Genomic DNA, 15669 nt, shown 5'->3' with positions numbered 1-15669 from the left:
GAGTTCGAGACCAGCCTGGCCAACATGGTGAAACCCCGTCTCTACTAAAAAAAAAATACAAAAATTAGCCGGGCGTGGTGGCAGGCGCCTGTAATCCCAGCTACTCGGGAGGCTGAGGCAGAAGAATCGCTTGAACCCGGGAGGCGGAGTTTGCAGTGAGCTGAGATCTCGCCATTGCACTCCAGCCCGGGCGACGAGAGCGATACTCCGTCGCAAAAAAAGAACAAAAAACAAAACAATATGAGCAGTGGGTGTACGAAGTGGGAAAGGTCATTCCAGGTGGAGTATGGCAGTTGGAATTTGAAAGTGGGCAGTGGGCTGTGAACCGAAGTGCTTTGGTAAGGCTGGAGAGCTGACTGAAGAGATGGCTTGCTTTGTAGAAGACTTTGTTTTCCTTTTTTAAGGAGCTTGGACTTTTTCTTGTGGAGCTAAGGGACATATAAGTAGGAGAATGAGATAAAGTTTTTGTTTGAGAACAGCATTCTGGCATCAGTATGAAAGACGTAGTAGAGAGGGAGAAAGTGGAGTGGGTAGATTAGTTGGGGGCTATTGTAGGTTAAGGAAGAAATATGGATAAGGTAGGTGTGGTTGTGATTTTAGATGATCTGGCTTCTTGGAACCTTCAGGAGTTCTTAGTCATTTATTGGGTGATACAGGTAGGATTTTATTAGGAGAAACTCTTACCTGTGGGGCATTTGCCGACTTTGTAGAATAGTTTATTGAGGTTCTACACTGCTGTAGGACCTGGAGATGAAAGCAGTGAAAAGAAACATACCCTGCCTTTGTGTTGCTTCCTCTGCAGAGGAGACAATAAATAAGTCAAATACATAACTCGTTTAGTAGTGATAAATGCTAAGGAGAAAAATAAAGTATAAATAAACTGGTACATGATCCCTATCACACTAACAGCTTTTTTTTTAGGGGAAAGTCTGATGATTAGCTTAGTGATTTCACACTTTTAAATCTCTGGGATCTTTAGTTTATCCCACAGTTTTTAGTTCTATCTTGAAAGTAACAAAGCAACTGAACATTACCCTGAGAAGGGATTGGGGATGAGGTACTAGGAGTTTTGGTCAAGTGAAAATAAAATCAGTTTCCTCACTGCTAGGTTGTGTTACACGTGACAATTTAAAAATGGAGTCTAATAGCCATTCTACCAATGCAAGAAATATTTTAGGCTGAGAGGTTTAAAAACCCAACTTTATTTGGGCTTCTGCCAAGCATTTGTATGAACAGATTATTTGTATCTGTTTATTTGAGAGTTTGGTTCAAAAATAAAGGGACATGCTTGAGAAAATATTAATGGTGGTAAGGGTGGCAGAGCATGGCAGGGCTTATTCAGAAGGCATGGTTTGCCCCAGAATATGTATGGGCCTTGAATTTAGGCATCACTGTGAACTCTACAGAGCCAAGGCTTTTGTGTGTGTGTGTGTGTGTGTGTGTGTGTGTGTGTGACAAGGTGTCGCTCTGTTGTCCAGGCTGAAGTGCAGTGGCACGAATACAGCTCACTGCAGCCTCAACCTCCCAGGCTCAAGTGATCTTCCCATCTCAGCCTCCTGAGTAGCTGGGACTACAGGTTTGTATTTTTTTGTAGAGACATGGTTTTGCCATGTTGCCCAGGCTGGTCTTGAACTGGGCTCAAGCGATCCACCCACCCTGGCCTTCCAAAGTGCTGGGATTACAGGCCAAGCCACTGTGTTCCCCTAAGACTTTAAACTAAGCATTTAACTGAAAAGTTTGATGGTTGAGAAATCCCACTTAAATTTGATTCCTTAGTTTCCCATGAGATTGACCTGGTAGGTAATGACCATTGTTTGCTTATTAAGCTTTTCTTTTTCCAATACAGATAACAATGAAGATGGTGCCAAAACTGCTTTCTCCTTTGGTTAAAGATTGGGCCCCCAAAGCATTTATAATTTCCTTTAAGTTGGAGACTGACCCCGCCATTGTAATTAATCGAGCTCGGAAGGCTTTGGAAATTTATCAGCATCAAGTGGTGGTGGCTAATATCCTTGAGTCACGACAGTCCTTTGTGTTTATTGTAACCAAAGACTCGGAAACCAAGTTATTGCTATCAGAGGAAGAAATAGAAAAAGGCATAGAGATAGAAGAGAAGATAGTGGATAATCTTCAGTCTCGACACACAGCTTTTATAGGTGACAAAAACTGAAGTAAAAAGCCCTTATAGGATCAGAAATTGTTCAGGGCTCTTAGAGATGGTGAAAACTACAAAAAAACCATGGCTTTCATATGGACAGAGAAAATGAAAGAAAGGGAAAAGGCAGTGGTGTGCAGGCAAATACGTTTGGCATTTGTCTTTTAATGACACCTGATAATGCTCACCTGATGTCATTTTGATTTTGAAATTGAACACTAGAACTGTTAATCACCTTTAAAAAGAAGAGCTTATTGGGAATTATATATTCCTTAAAATATACGTGGGGGCCTGAATATCAGCCATCTTTATACTATAAAAAGAGGATTATGGATGCATGAATGGTCATGCTTTGGAGATCAAATATTGGTTGAATGCCTATGTATGTCAGGCCCTGTGCTGAGCCATGAGGATTAAAAAGATGAATAAACATATCTTGTTTAGGAGATGGATGTATAAAAAAATCAAGTGCAATAAAGTGTGTGTCCAAAAGCCGACACAATGGAAAGGATGTTTTGTTTTGTTTGAAATTTATCAAATATAGTAGTAGGAAAGAAGGATACCTCCCTGAAGATAGATTGTAGAATGGTGAGCTTTTCACTGCATTTACTTTTTGCTTCTTACTGTAGATTCACCTCATGTTTGGGTAATAGTTTACATTTCAAGTATTTTAGGACTGCTCTTCAGTTTAACTTAATATGTCCTTCCACCTGGGACCAGGCAGGGGCCACTTGGTGATCTCTGTCCTGAGGGATGCATTACAGTGTGGTAGAGTATGGGCTAGGAGTCAACTTAGCCAGCTGTGCCACCTATTAGCTTTATAAACTTAGGCATTTGATTTAATCTCAGTGTCCGCATGCATAAAATGGGGATAATCTTTCTGCAAAGTAATGCCATTTATTGTGAGGATCAAATGAAATAGCAAAAAGAAAGCATCAGTCTGGTGCCTAGCATTTGATTCACACTCACTAAATGGTTGCAATTATTGTTTTTCTCACTTAGCAAAGCAGTGTTATACCAGTGCCCTGCTTAATCTTTGAATCCTTGAGAATCTTTGAAAAACTTTCAATACTTCTCTTGCTGTCCTACGTTTTGGGTTTGGAGTGCACAAGTAGCATAGTGCAAAAAAATTCCCTAAATGATCTGTAGGATAGTCTAGGTGCAATTTGAAAAATTAGCATTGATGACTAAGGTAGAAGCAGGTACTGTGTTTCACATAAATATTTGACTTAAAATACAATTCATGGTGTTTCATGGAGTAGGGAAGGGTAGCCCCTGTGTCTGTCTGATAATAGAAGTACAATAAATTTAATTGAGAAGATTTGACAGAAATTCTAAGACTGAAATAGTTCATTAATCAGGAAGTGTGACCTTGAACAGAGGAAAAATAACTGCAGCAGTCCCTTTGAACAAAAAAATGTTTTTCTTAAGAGATAAGGTCATGCTTTGTCACCCAGGTTGGAGTGCAGTGGTCCAATTATGGTTCACTGTAATCTTGAACTCCTGGACTCAAGCACTCCTCCTGCCACAGCCTTCTGAGCAGCTGAGACTACAGGTGTGTGCCACCATGCCTGGCTAAATATTTTATTTTTCATAGAGACAAGGTCTTACTATGTTACCCAGGCTCCCTTTTTTTTTTTTTTTTTTTTTTTTTTTTTAAGCGGAGTCTTGCTCTGTCGTCCATGGTGGAGTGCAGTAGCACGATCTCGGCTCACTGCAAGCTCCGCCTCCCAGGTTCACACCATTCTCTTTCCTCAGCCTCCCTAGTAGCTGGGACTACAGGCGCCCGCCACCACGCCCTGCTAATTTTTGCATTTTTAGTAGAGACGGGGTTTCACCTTGTTAGCCAGGATGGTCTCCATCTCCTGACCTCGTGATCTGCCCGCCCTGGCCTCCCAAAGTGCTGGCATTACAGGCGTGAGCCACCGCGCCCAGCCACCCAGGCTCCTTTGACAATGATTTTAAGTGAACTTCAGGTCCAATTTGCAAAACCCCAAAAGCAGTGGGCTCTGTCGGTGGCTGCAGTACTGAAGGGCAAGAAGTAGAATATGTTCTTCTCTGCATTCATAGCTTTATGTGGATGATGACTGTCATCATCTTTGAATGTACAGTGGGGATATATGGCGTTAAAAGTAGAAGTGATCTTAATGTCTGTCTTTACCATAATTATTACCTCCCTTGGGAATTTTATATCCTGTCTTGTTAACGCTTAAAAACAATCAGTGTTCTACATGAAATTATTTAGTGTTTTCCACTTCGGTTTAATTTATATTCAGAGCACTTAAAAAGATTATTTACACAAGTAAAAATTCCAGGGGGGTGAGAGAGAGAGAGAGTGTGTGTGTGTGTGTGTGTGTGTTTTAACAGCAAATGGAAGTGTATAAAGAAAAGGAACATGAGTCAATGTTCCTTAGCTAAGAACCTGATCTTGGATGGAGGATCAAGGAATGTCTCCCTGAGTAGGTGATACTTAAACTGATAAACAGGAGTGAAGTGGGCTACAAGTGCTGGTGGTGAGCATTTTAGTTCAGAAAAAAACACTTGCAAGAGGTCTAGTGCCAGAAGGAGAGGTTGAGGCACTTTATTATATAAAGAGTAAGATACGTCCAGATAATGCATGTAGAACCAGCAAAATGTGGAAAGTATTCTCTTGGGGAACTAGAGTAAGACCAAGAAATGTTGTGTTTGGGATACCAGCAAAATGTAGAACCAGCAAAATGTGGAAAGTATTCTCTTGGGGAACTAGAGTAAGACCAAGAAATGTTGTGTTTGGGATACCAGCAAAGCAAGGGCCCCCAAAACATGAGTAAAATCGAGTTTGATAATTAACTAGAATTTTGCAATAAGAGCATCTAAAAAGATGACATAAATTGAGTATCTTAAATTTTGTGTCATTTATAAGTTTTTATTTTGCATTACATAGGTGGGGAAGATAACGTTCACCTTACCTGAATTTTCAGTGCTTAGGACTTCTAAAGGGCTTCAGCCTTAGGGACAATTCTAGTCAAGCCCAGTTTCTTCCTTTTTACAATAATAAGCTGGATCCAAAAATTGTGATTTATCTTGCGTGCCCCACGTGGCTAGTGACATGATCTACGCCTAAAATTCAGAACTCTTGAGCTAGCACTCCCTGTCCCTTTAAGAATGAAGGAACTTGTAGAAAAACAAATCCAAGGTTAGTAGGCAGGGGCTCCAGCTGAGGCCTGGCGGGAAGTTCTTTGAGAACTAGAAAGCCCCAAGACAAAATGTATTCGCTAAGTCGCAAACGCTGGACATGACGTTACCATGGTTACAGCTGTCTCCAAAGCCAATGGAATGAGTTGTACTATCGATACGGCCGGGACAACTCCGCCCCCGACCCGAAGGCCAGTGGTGTGAGCCATAATAACAGTCTCCACAAGAACCACAGTCTCTGGGTCCATTGGCGTGCGTCGTCTCTATGGTTCCCGCCGGAAGGACGCGTGTGCGTCTCTGCGGCGAGCGCGGTTGCTATGACGCCCAGGTCTCCGTCGGCACCTGCAGCTAGCAGCTGAGCGCCTAGGGGCCTAGCGACCCCGGGACGCTCGCGGCACCCTCCGCAGGAAAATTTCCGACTTGGTTCCTGAGGTTCCTGCCTCAGCCCCAAGGAGGAAAGCACCCACTCTCCCCTCTTTTCCGCATTCCGGGCCTTTTCTGCTTCTCCCCAGTATGGTCCGAAACTATAGGAGGGGAACCCCTCCTGGCCCGGCCTTTCTATTCCCTGGCTGGAGTGATTCCGCCTGAAGGAGAATTCGCCCGTTTTCCCCGGACCCAGCTGCCACAAGCATTTAATATTAGGCTGCCGCTTATTATTAGAGCGGGCTTAGAACATCCTCAGCGAGGTAGGTCGGCGTTCCTTTTCTCACTTAAAGGTGAGGTGTCGAGACGCGCCCCTGGACAGACAACGCCCGAAGGTCCAGGCCACTACGAAGTCCACGGAGGGGCAGCTTTCCCCTACGTGTAGGCCCGCGAACAAAGAACTACCGTTTTCTGGGTTTTTTTTGGCCGATGTTCGTCATGCAGAACCTTGAATCCCGATGAAGATTTGGAGGCCTTTTGTATCCCTCAACATCAGAGGTCATGAAGTCAGTTACCTTCTGCCTTTCAAGCTACAACTTTTTCCACTTCTCTCATCACTCCAAGCACCAGTTTTCTCATCCTGCTTATTTCACAGCCATTTTAACCTTTCCCTGTTCACGCTGCACATTATTGAATGTCCATTTGTCTGCACCACCTCTGTCATCTATAGACCACCTCCTTCTGCTTTCCTGCTGCAATGCTTTGCGTACCTAAGTATTTCGCATTCTTTAGCTCTGCAGTCATTGGGAAGATTTTCTGTTTTTCTTTGCACTATGGCAACCTTTCAGTCTTGGGTAAACTAGAGACTAGGAGAAGTGCACATTGGTAAATATAAACATTAAATACTGCAGGTCTAGTGTGTTTTGAAAATGGAAAAACAATCAAAATTGCAGTATTGAACGCATTTCAGGCTTACATAATGAAAGAAGGTTGTTCCTTGTTTAATTAAATTTTATTGATGTGTTTATCAATGTGAAAAGGGCATTCAAAATGATCATGTAAGACAGGATTTCAACTTTAAGCCCATATGAACCCAACACTGGGGATATGATGTAATTTTCTGGAGAGGAGATGATTGAAATAGTACTTGTGCCTTCTTTTCCTGTCAATTTCTGAATCAGAAAACATTCCTTGTGATGTAAGCCAATAAATGAAAACAATAAGGAGTGATTGAAAATAAATATTTTTGGCAAGGGAGCAGACACAATAGTTCTAAAAAGGCTGGAACAGAGGGCCTTAAATATGGCATAAGATTAATTTAGATCCAGTGCAATTTTATTTTAGCTTGGAAAGCTTGACTTAATTTGTCTTACAATACGCATTCCTTGTTGAATCTTACTATTTCTTCTTCAGTATTCAGGTTTGAAAGTAAACCTATTTTGAGGACATACAGAACATACACATTTTAAACAGCTATTTGGGGCTACAATGATTTGGATATTTTGATTTCTCAGTCCAATAGAAGCAGTTGTTTGTGATGTCTCATGCTTAGAGCCAGGTCAAGTTTTTAAATACTGAGAAATTCAGCTTTCTCCTCTAGAATAGATCGGAAAACAAAAACAAGTTCTGCAGCCTTTTCAATCTTGCACATTAAATTGGAACTGGATAAACCCTAACTCTTGAAAAAAGAGTGTTAGATGCTATATTGTAAGGGGCTTTCCTTTCCTCTTCTAATATGTATTTATTGAATAGCAAGGCATAAATTTAAAAAAAATTTAACCTGGGCAAACATGGCAAAAACCTGACTCTACAAAAAATGCAAAAAATTAGCCAGGCATGGTGGAGCATTCCTGTAGTCCTGGCTACTCTGGAGGCTGAGGTAGGAGGATCACTTGAGCCTGGGAGGTCAAGCTGCAGTGAGCTATGATCGCACCACTGTGCTCCAACATGGGCTACAGAGTGAGATCCTGCCTCAAAAAAAATAAATTCCTGTCATTCTAGCACAGTTTTTTTGTTTTTGTTTTTGTTTCGTTTGTTTTGTTTTGTTTGAGACGGAGTTTCACTCTTGTTGCCCAGGCTGGAGTGCAATGGTGCGATCTCAGCTCACTGCAACCTCCGCCTCCCGGGTTCAAGTGATTCTCCTGCCTCAGCCTCCTGAGTAGCTGGGATTATAGGCATGTGCCACCACACGCTACTGATTTTGTATTTTTAGTAGAGACGGGGCTTCTCCATGTTGGTCAGGCTGAGTCTTGAACTCCCGACCCCAGGTGATCCGCCCACCTCAGCCTCCCAAAGTGCTGGGATTACAGGTGTGAGCCACGGCACCCGACCTCTAGCACAGTTTTAAACCTGGGGAGTGGGGTGGGGTTTTGCCCCCTGTGAGACATTTGGCAATGTACCTAAGCATTTTTAGTTGTCGCAACTAGGGATATGCTACTGGCATCTAGTTGGTAGAGACCAGGGATGCTGCTCCATATCTTAATATGCACAGAACTGTCTCCACAACAGCTCAGAATATCAGTAGTGCCAAGGTTGAGAAACTCTGTCTTAACACATCAACAGTTCATTTTTTTGTTCTGTGTCACTCTTGCTTAGCTGTGTACATTTTTACATAGTTATGTACATTTTGCCTTTCTTTTTCACTTAATTTTATATTTTAAACATTTTTTACATTGCTACACTGTTTTCAACTTTTGAAAAAAGTATACTAATTTTATTTGGGAATTGAAAAACTGTGCATAATATGTATTGTATTTAAGATGTGTGTGAGTTTTAAATTATATTTGTGTGAAAGGAGTGGAAGATAGAAGAAAGAAAGGTTACAGTGAAAAGTCACCTGACCGCATATTTCAGTTTTTGTGGCCGTGCTATGTACTTTGTTCCCCAGTGTCACTCAAAGACTTTGGAATCCAAAGCTCAGCCTTTGCTCAGAGGCAGGAGATCTGCTATGGCATAAGATAGGGTCCTGGCCCCTGCAATGCAGTTGGAGAGTACCTACTAGGAGAAAAAACAAGGAGACTGCACCCATTCTCCTTGCCCTCTTCTCATTTAAAATTCTTTGTCTCAGTTTGCTTTACCACCTTATTCTTTACATCTAGAAGTTTTTGGAGGCCTAAAGCCACTTCAGGATGCGCTTCTTTCCAGAGATTGGATTTTTAAGAGATTTAATGAACATTTACTTAGTATCTACTTTGGACAGAATAGTTTTTTTTTGTTTTTTGGTTTTTTTTTTTTTTTTTTTTTTTTGAGATGGAGCCTTGCTCTGTCGCCCAGGCTGGAGTGCAGTGGTCAGATCTCGGCTCACTGCAGCCTCTGCCTCCCGGGTTCCAGCGATTCTCCTGCCTCAGCCTCCTGGGTAGCTGGGATTACAGGCACATGCCACCATGCCCGGCTGATTTTTGTATTTTTAGTAGAGACGGGGTTTCTCCATGTTGGCCAGGCCAGTCTTGAACTCCTGACCTCAGGTGATTCACCTGCCTCGGCCTCCCAAAGTGCTGGGATTACAGGCATGAGCCACCACACCCGGCCAAGAGTAGTATTCTTACGTACTTTGTTGTGTGGGCAATTTTAGGTACAGTTTAGATGTCAGAGCATTTATAATTTAGTTTTATTACTTCAAGATCTGGTTTACTGGAATTTAAAAGTTAATCATCAGGTCTCAATAAATCCACTGGGAAAATGTCTGTTTGGGGATCTCATAGCACCATTCCAGGCAGAGTGACCTGAATGTCAAAATTTGTGGACATATAAGCAGCATGATGGGGACCAATAAGTATACTGACATGAATGGCTAATGTCAAGGCGCAGCAGAAGACAAGGCTAGAGAGACTGGGAGGAACCAGATTGTGAAAAATATCTGGTCCCAAGCTAAAGGGTTTGAACTCTACCTGAAAGCAACGAGAAGGTTAAGCAGCAAGTGATTTGCATTCAGGAGGATCAGTCTGGAGTTCTGCTGAGAATGGATTGGATGAGGGCCAGCCTGGCAGCAGGAACATCAGTTAAGGATGCTGTTATACTAAATTGAACAAATAGTAGGCAAGCCTAAACTAAGGCAGTAACCCTAGACATGGAGAGGATGAATTAGAAAATGATGAAAGAAGTACTGCAAATTCAGTGACTGGTTGCATACCAGAGTAGAATGAATAGGAAGGAGGATCAAGGATGACTCCTGGGTTTCTGGCTTGGGAAACTATGTTGACAGTGATTTTAACTATGAGATACAGAAGGAGGAGGGAAAGATGAATGGGTTGTTCAAGCTGAGTTGTTCACTAGAAAACTGGACACGCATTGGTCTTAAACAGTAGACTCATTTTATATTGCCCTCCTAGCTTATAGCCTCTTCTCTGGAACTTGCATCTGTCTGCCAAATCTTGCTTAAAGAGTAGGCCTTTAGAGGCCATATTTGTACCTCTACTTCCAATCCATTCCATGTACAACTGACTGAATGGGGAAAATACAGGTAACTTTGGAGAAGGGGGCACAGCCTATTTCGTGAGCAACAAACAATTGTTTCTTTCAAAAATTTGAACTAAGAGATACGAAGATAGAAATGGCTTAATCTAAAAAGTCACATAGACTAAGGACTTGAATAGCTGTTTTCAGCCTTGCTGATGAGCAAGCAGAGGAAGTTTATCTCTGTAGAGAAGCAAGAGGGGCAAACTCACAGGGAAGCTCAGAGACAAAAGACCTCTTGGGTCAGGAGAGACTGTTAGTGGCTCTGTAGTTCCGTATCCAATTCCTGTATAGCCACATTTAGTTTCCAGCATATGTCCTTGTACCTCATCCACTCAATAACCCTCGTATAGTAGTTGGGATTAGCTGGTTGTGTGAGGGACAGAAAGCCCAAAATAATAATGCGTTGAAAAAGAAAGAAATGTATTCCTCCCACATAAAAGTCAAAAATAAAGCAATCTATAACTGGTAGAGCAGCACCTTGAAATGGTCAGAGACCCAGATTTCTTCTCTCCTGATATTATAGCATCCATGGCATGTGGTTTCCAGCTTATGGTGCCCAGGATGGCTGCTCAAGCTTCAGCTATCTTGTCTGAATTGCAGCTAGTAGAAAGGAGAAAGGAGCAAGAAAGGGGGCATCACGTTCCTTAAGGACAGTTTCTGGAAGCACCACATAATTCCATGTACACCCATTGGTCAGAACTTGGTCACCTGGCTGTATCTATCAGTAAGGAAGTCAGCCTTGTGATCAGTCAAAACACTAAATATCTTATTTCTGTGGAAGAAGGGAATAGTAAATATTAAAGGACACCAGCAGTCTCTGCCACACTCACCTGTATTTGTTTGAACTTCAGTGTGTTTCTGTTTCTTTCCACTTCTTCTAGATTGATCTGGAGCATAGCAGAGAGAGGTTCTTATTTAATCTTTCAAATAACAGAGTGAGGTAGGCATTACTATTACATTTATTCTACAGACAGAATAAAAATTTAAAGAAGTTACCTGACTTGTGTAAGTCACACAATTACAAAGTAGCGAAGCCAAGGTTTTGAGCCAATGTATGTTAGACTCTTGTGCCCAAGCTATTAATCACATGGTAGTGAAAAGGACAGAGAGCTAAAGGCAGGGTTTTCTTGGAAATGGCAGCATTTGAAGGGATGGAAGAGGAGGAACCCAGGAAGAATACCGAGAAGGAAAGGCTAGAGACATAGGAGTCAAAACAGGAGAAAGTGACATCACAGAACAGAATTAAAAAAAAAAAAACTTTCAGGGAAGGAGTGAAGAGGTACAGCAAAGAGATCATATGTTAAAACAAACAAACAAAAACAGGGCCAGACACAGTGGCTCACGCCTGTAATCCCAGCACTTTGAGAGGCTGAAGTGGGAGGATCACTTGAGCCCAGGTGTTCAATTCCAGCCTGGGCAACATATCAAGACCCTCGTCTCTAAAAAAATAATTAAAAAAAATAAGATGGGTATGTTGGCACATTTCTGTAGTCCTAGCTCCTCATGAGGCTGAGGCGGGAGGATCACTAGAGCCCAGGAGTTTGAAACTGTAGTGAGCTATGGATGTGGCATTTGAGTTCATTGTTGACTGATAATTTGAGTACAATGGTAAGAGCAGAAGGCAAAATGCAGCGAGTGTGGGAGTGTGGAAGCCAAATACAGAAGCCACAATATAGGAGTGTGGGAGACAAATTGTCCAAAAGAGGACAGTAGCTAGAGAGGTATATGGTGGGGCTAAAGGAAGGTTATTTTTTGTATCTTTAAGACCAGAGATGTCTTGAGCTGAGGACAAGAGAACAGTAGAGAAGGAGATAAGGAACATACAGAAAAGAAAATGCTTCCCTAAGGAAGCAGTATAGGATGGGGCCTAGAATACAGGTAAGGGGATTAACCTTGATCAGGAGGATGGGAAGCTCTTCCACTGAGAAGGGAAAGAGGACAAGATTGGTAAAGATGAAGATTGGTATGTTGGTGAGGAGAAGCAACTGACAGTTTTATGATGACCTTAGTTTTACTAGTTCTCTGGGAGACAAGGTCATTTGCCAAGAGTGAGGGGAGAGATGAGATATTCAGTTCGATGGGAGAGGTGAAAGTTTTGAATAGTTGCTGAGTGAAATAGTAACAGAAACTAGCAACTCATAAATGACCCAGCGGTTGAGAAGCTTGGCTCAGACCAGAGGCCATGAATTTGTAATGGTTCAGATTTGCATGCCTGTTTGATTTTGTTCTCTATCAGCACTCAGCAACCTAAAATATGTGGAGAATAGTCAAATGCATGAACTTTTCCAGGGCTGAGATTTGCAAGGAAGGTGGGACAAAGGGGTAAGATAACTGGGGATGTTGGTGAAGGATTGAAATGATCCACAGTTGGGTTTAGGCTTGAGGGGCAAACAAGTGAAGCCAAAGAGTATCTGGTAGTTTGAGAGAGGATGTAATGGTCCAGAGACTGGAGGTCTCACTGTAATTGTAGAATTCTTTTAGTTTAAGAGAGCAACTGCTTCACACCCATTAGGATGGCCATTTTTTTTAAAGTAACCCGAAGTAAGTGTTGACAAGGATGTGAAGATATTAGGACCTTCTGCATTGCTGGTAGGAACGTAAAATGGTGCAGCTGCAGTAGAAGACAGTAGGATAGTTCCTCAAAAAAAAAGTTAAACATAGAATGATATATCTAGCAATTCCACTCCTACGTATATACCCCAAAGAATTGAAAACAGGGACTCAGATACTTTTATACCAGTGTTCATAGCAGCATCATTCACAGTAGTTGAAAGGTGGAAACAACCCCAATGTCCATCAACAGGTGAATGTATAAATAAAATGTGCTATGTACATACAATGGAATATTATTCAGTCTTAAAAATAAATGAAATTATGATTAGCGATACAACATGGATGAACCTTGAAGACATTATGCTACATGAAATAAGCCAAAACAAAAGGACAAATATTGTATGATTCCACTTCTATGAATTATATAAAATAGGCAGGTTTATAGAGACAGAAAGTAGAATAGAGATTCCCAGGGGCTGGGGAAGAGGGGAATGAGAAGTTATTGTTTAATGGGTATAGAGTTTCTGTTTGGGATAATGAAAAATTTCTGGAAATGATTGTGGTGATGGTTAGACAACATTGTGATTGTACTTCATCCCATGGAATTTTATTAAAAATGGTTAAAATGGTAAATTTTAAGTTATGTATATTTACAACAATTAAGAAAAAGAGGGGAAGAAGCATAGAAGGTGTTAGAGGGAGACACATGGAGTTTAGGATGGCAGGGTTTCAACATTAGTTCAGGCTGTTGATAAGGACTCAGGTGTAGCCATGAGGATGGGCAGCTAAATAAAATGGTGAATAAAGATCACTGGCTTTGGGAGAAGGGTCAAGTGAAGGAGCTTGGGTGATTTGTGCACTTGAGTATTGACCTGAAGCCTATACCGTCCTCCTGATCAGCAAGGATCAGATCCAAAGGTATTTTCCAATATCCCTGATCCCCTTTTCCTTTTAACATCCTCCAACCTAAGACTCCCCTACTCCACCCCTACAGCATGGGGATTATGCTCTTGGGCAAGCAACCCACAGTACAGGACTTATAATAATTTAAGCATTTATTTTCTAGTTACCTCATCAGTTTATCACAACTGCTTTTAGCACTTTGAGGTATTTGCTTCCAGTCTTTTCTTTCTGTGTCTCGTGTTCACATAGTTATAATAATACTTTTGCATTGTGCCTTTTCTCAGCATTATCACATAAGCATTTTTCCATATTGCCAAATAGTTCTCATAGGATGCTATGTATTCTTAGTATCTTGGGCTCTCTGCTACCCAGGACTAAAACCGCAAGTAACTGTATGACGCTCAGAGACCTTGTAGGGAGAAGGGGGAAGATATGAGTGGGGACCAGGTGAAGGAGGTCGGGGGAACAAAAGAAAATTTTTAGTTATGTGTCATGAAGAGGACCCACAGAGGTGCAGAATTCAGACTTGGGTGCTTTTTCATCAGTATGAGTATCAGCTGATAATTAAAACCATGTATCTATAAATATTGTTGATGTGGAAATGGTAAGATTCTAGAAAACTTAGCAATCAAGGAGAAAAATAATAAAAATATGGTTTTGCTTTTTAAAAAGCAAAATAGTATATTTATGTGGACTGAAGTACAATAACAATTATGTCTGTCACTGCAATTTGGGTCAGATTAACTTGGTTAAAAGTTGTATTTGATTAGAACAGCAAGTCCTATTAATAGTCAGTGGTTCTAATCACTTGAGGTCAGGAGTTTGAGACCAGCCTGACCAACATGGTGAAACCTCGTCTCTACTAAAATTACAAAAATTAGCCAGGTGTGGTGGCACACACCTGTAATTTCAGCTACTCAGGAGGCTGAGGCAGGAGAATCACTTGAACCTAGGAGGCAGAGGTACAGTGAGCTGAAATCATACCACTGCACTCCAGCCTGGGTGACAGAGCTAGACTCCATCTCAAAGAAAAAAAAATAGTTAGTGGTTCTAGTAACACAGATATCACTTCGCCAATCAGCAGATATTTATCTTTCATATACTGTCATACTGCAAACTGTTATGTCATGATTACTTGCAACCTAAAAAAATTAATATTGATAGCAGGCTTAGATCAAGAAGTTGCAGAAGAGAACTGAATTAATGAGAAGTCAACATAAATTATAAGACATATTCTGTGAGTAAAATAAATCCTGGATAGTACAGAATTAGGGGCCTCTCTAGCTTCCAGAGGAATCCTTTTATTTCTAAATATGCAATAAAAGGAACAAAGACTTCTTTGGACTTTAACAAAGAGACAAGAGCCCTTTGGGAGGCTTTTCAGATAAAAGTTGCAAACTTCAGACAGAAAAGCTTTTTTTTTCCATCGTACATAATTTTCATTAAGTATATCATGTCATTTGTTATTTTAGAAGATATACAGTTGTTCAAAGCTTAAAGTTTTCGATGTTACCAGCTGTTTCATTTAAGTGCTCATAACTAGGTAACAACAGGAAAAGTAAAATATACATTGTAGAGAGTCTGACTCTAGTCATATATACATAGACTTTATTCCTGCTTTCAGTTTTCCTCACATAGCAGCTTTGTATGTATATTGCCAGCTATATTTTGTTCTTTAGAAATATCTTGGATTTTCCAAGATATATGTACCTACACATACATAAGTGTGATGAAGGATCAGGTGGCTTACTAGCTTTCTGTTACTCATACCCTAAAGACTGGTACTCTAATAAGGAGCCTAAGGTGGCACCCACATAGATGTCTTGCATCCTCAGTTGTGTGTGTGTGTGTGTACATACACATATGCTTATTTCTTCTATCAAGGGAAAAGTTCAGTTAGAAGACATACTTCACCATCTTGAAAAAGAAGAAATCAATCCCCTTGCTACTACAGAAGAACAACTCTCTTTGGTGCTTATTCCAGCCAGCACAGTGAAGACAGCCTGAGGACCGCGACCAGAGATGTAGAAGAGCTTATAGTGAAGCACATGGACGAAACAAAAGAA

General features: G+C 41.2%; 2 protein-coding genes across 7 annotated transcripts in view; both read left to right on the top strand.

Annotated features, from left to right (window-relative positions):
* PPCS (phosphopantothenoylcysteine synthetase) overlaps positions 1-15617 on the top strand; it is a 17369-nt gene extending 1752 nt beyond the window's left edge. For 3 of the 5 annotated variants that reach the window (XM_054492360.1, XM_054492344.2, XM_054492371.1), the window contains one exon: positions 1847-2666. In XM_054492360.1, the coding sequence (XP_054348335.1) occupies positions 1847-2170 (324 nt within the window). In that variant the 3' untranslated portion in view covers positions 2171-2666. Of the gene's footprint in view, positions 1-1478; positions 1577-1846; positions 2667-15487 lie in introns of those variants that run through there. The other 2 variants (XM_054492381.2, XM_054492350.2) reach the window with 2 other exon arrangements.
* CCDC30 (coiled-coil domain containing 30) overlaps positions 15613-15669 on the top strand; it is a 190591-nt gene continuing 190534 nt past the window's right edge. For both annotated transcript variants that reach the window (XM_054492307.2, XM_054492286.2), the window contains exon 1: positions 15613-15669. In XM_054492307.2, coding sequence (XP_054348282.1) covers positions 15652-15669 — 18 coding nt within the window. In that variant the 5' untranslated portion in view covers positions 15613-15651.

This window comes from Pongo pygmaeus, chromosome 1, assembly GCF_028885625.2.
Source record: "Pongo pygmaeus isolate AG05252 chromosome 1, NHGRI_mPonPyg2-v2.0_pri, whole genome shotgun sequence".
Classification (NCBI taxonomy): Eukaryota; Metazoa; Chordata; class Mammalia; order Primates; family Hominidae; genus Pongo; species Pongo pygmaeus.
The sequence above is the reverse complement of the archived record's forward strand: the minus strand, read 5'-3'. Positions and strand labels throughout refer to the sequence as shown.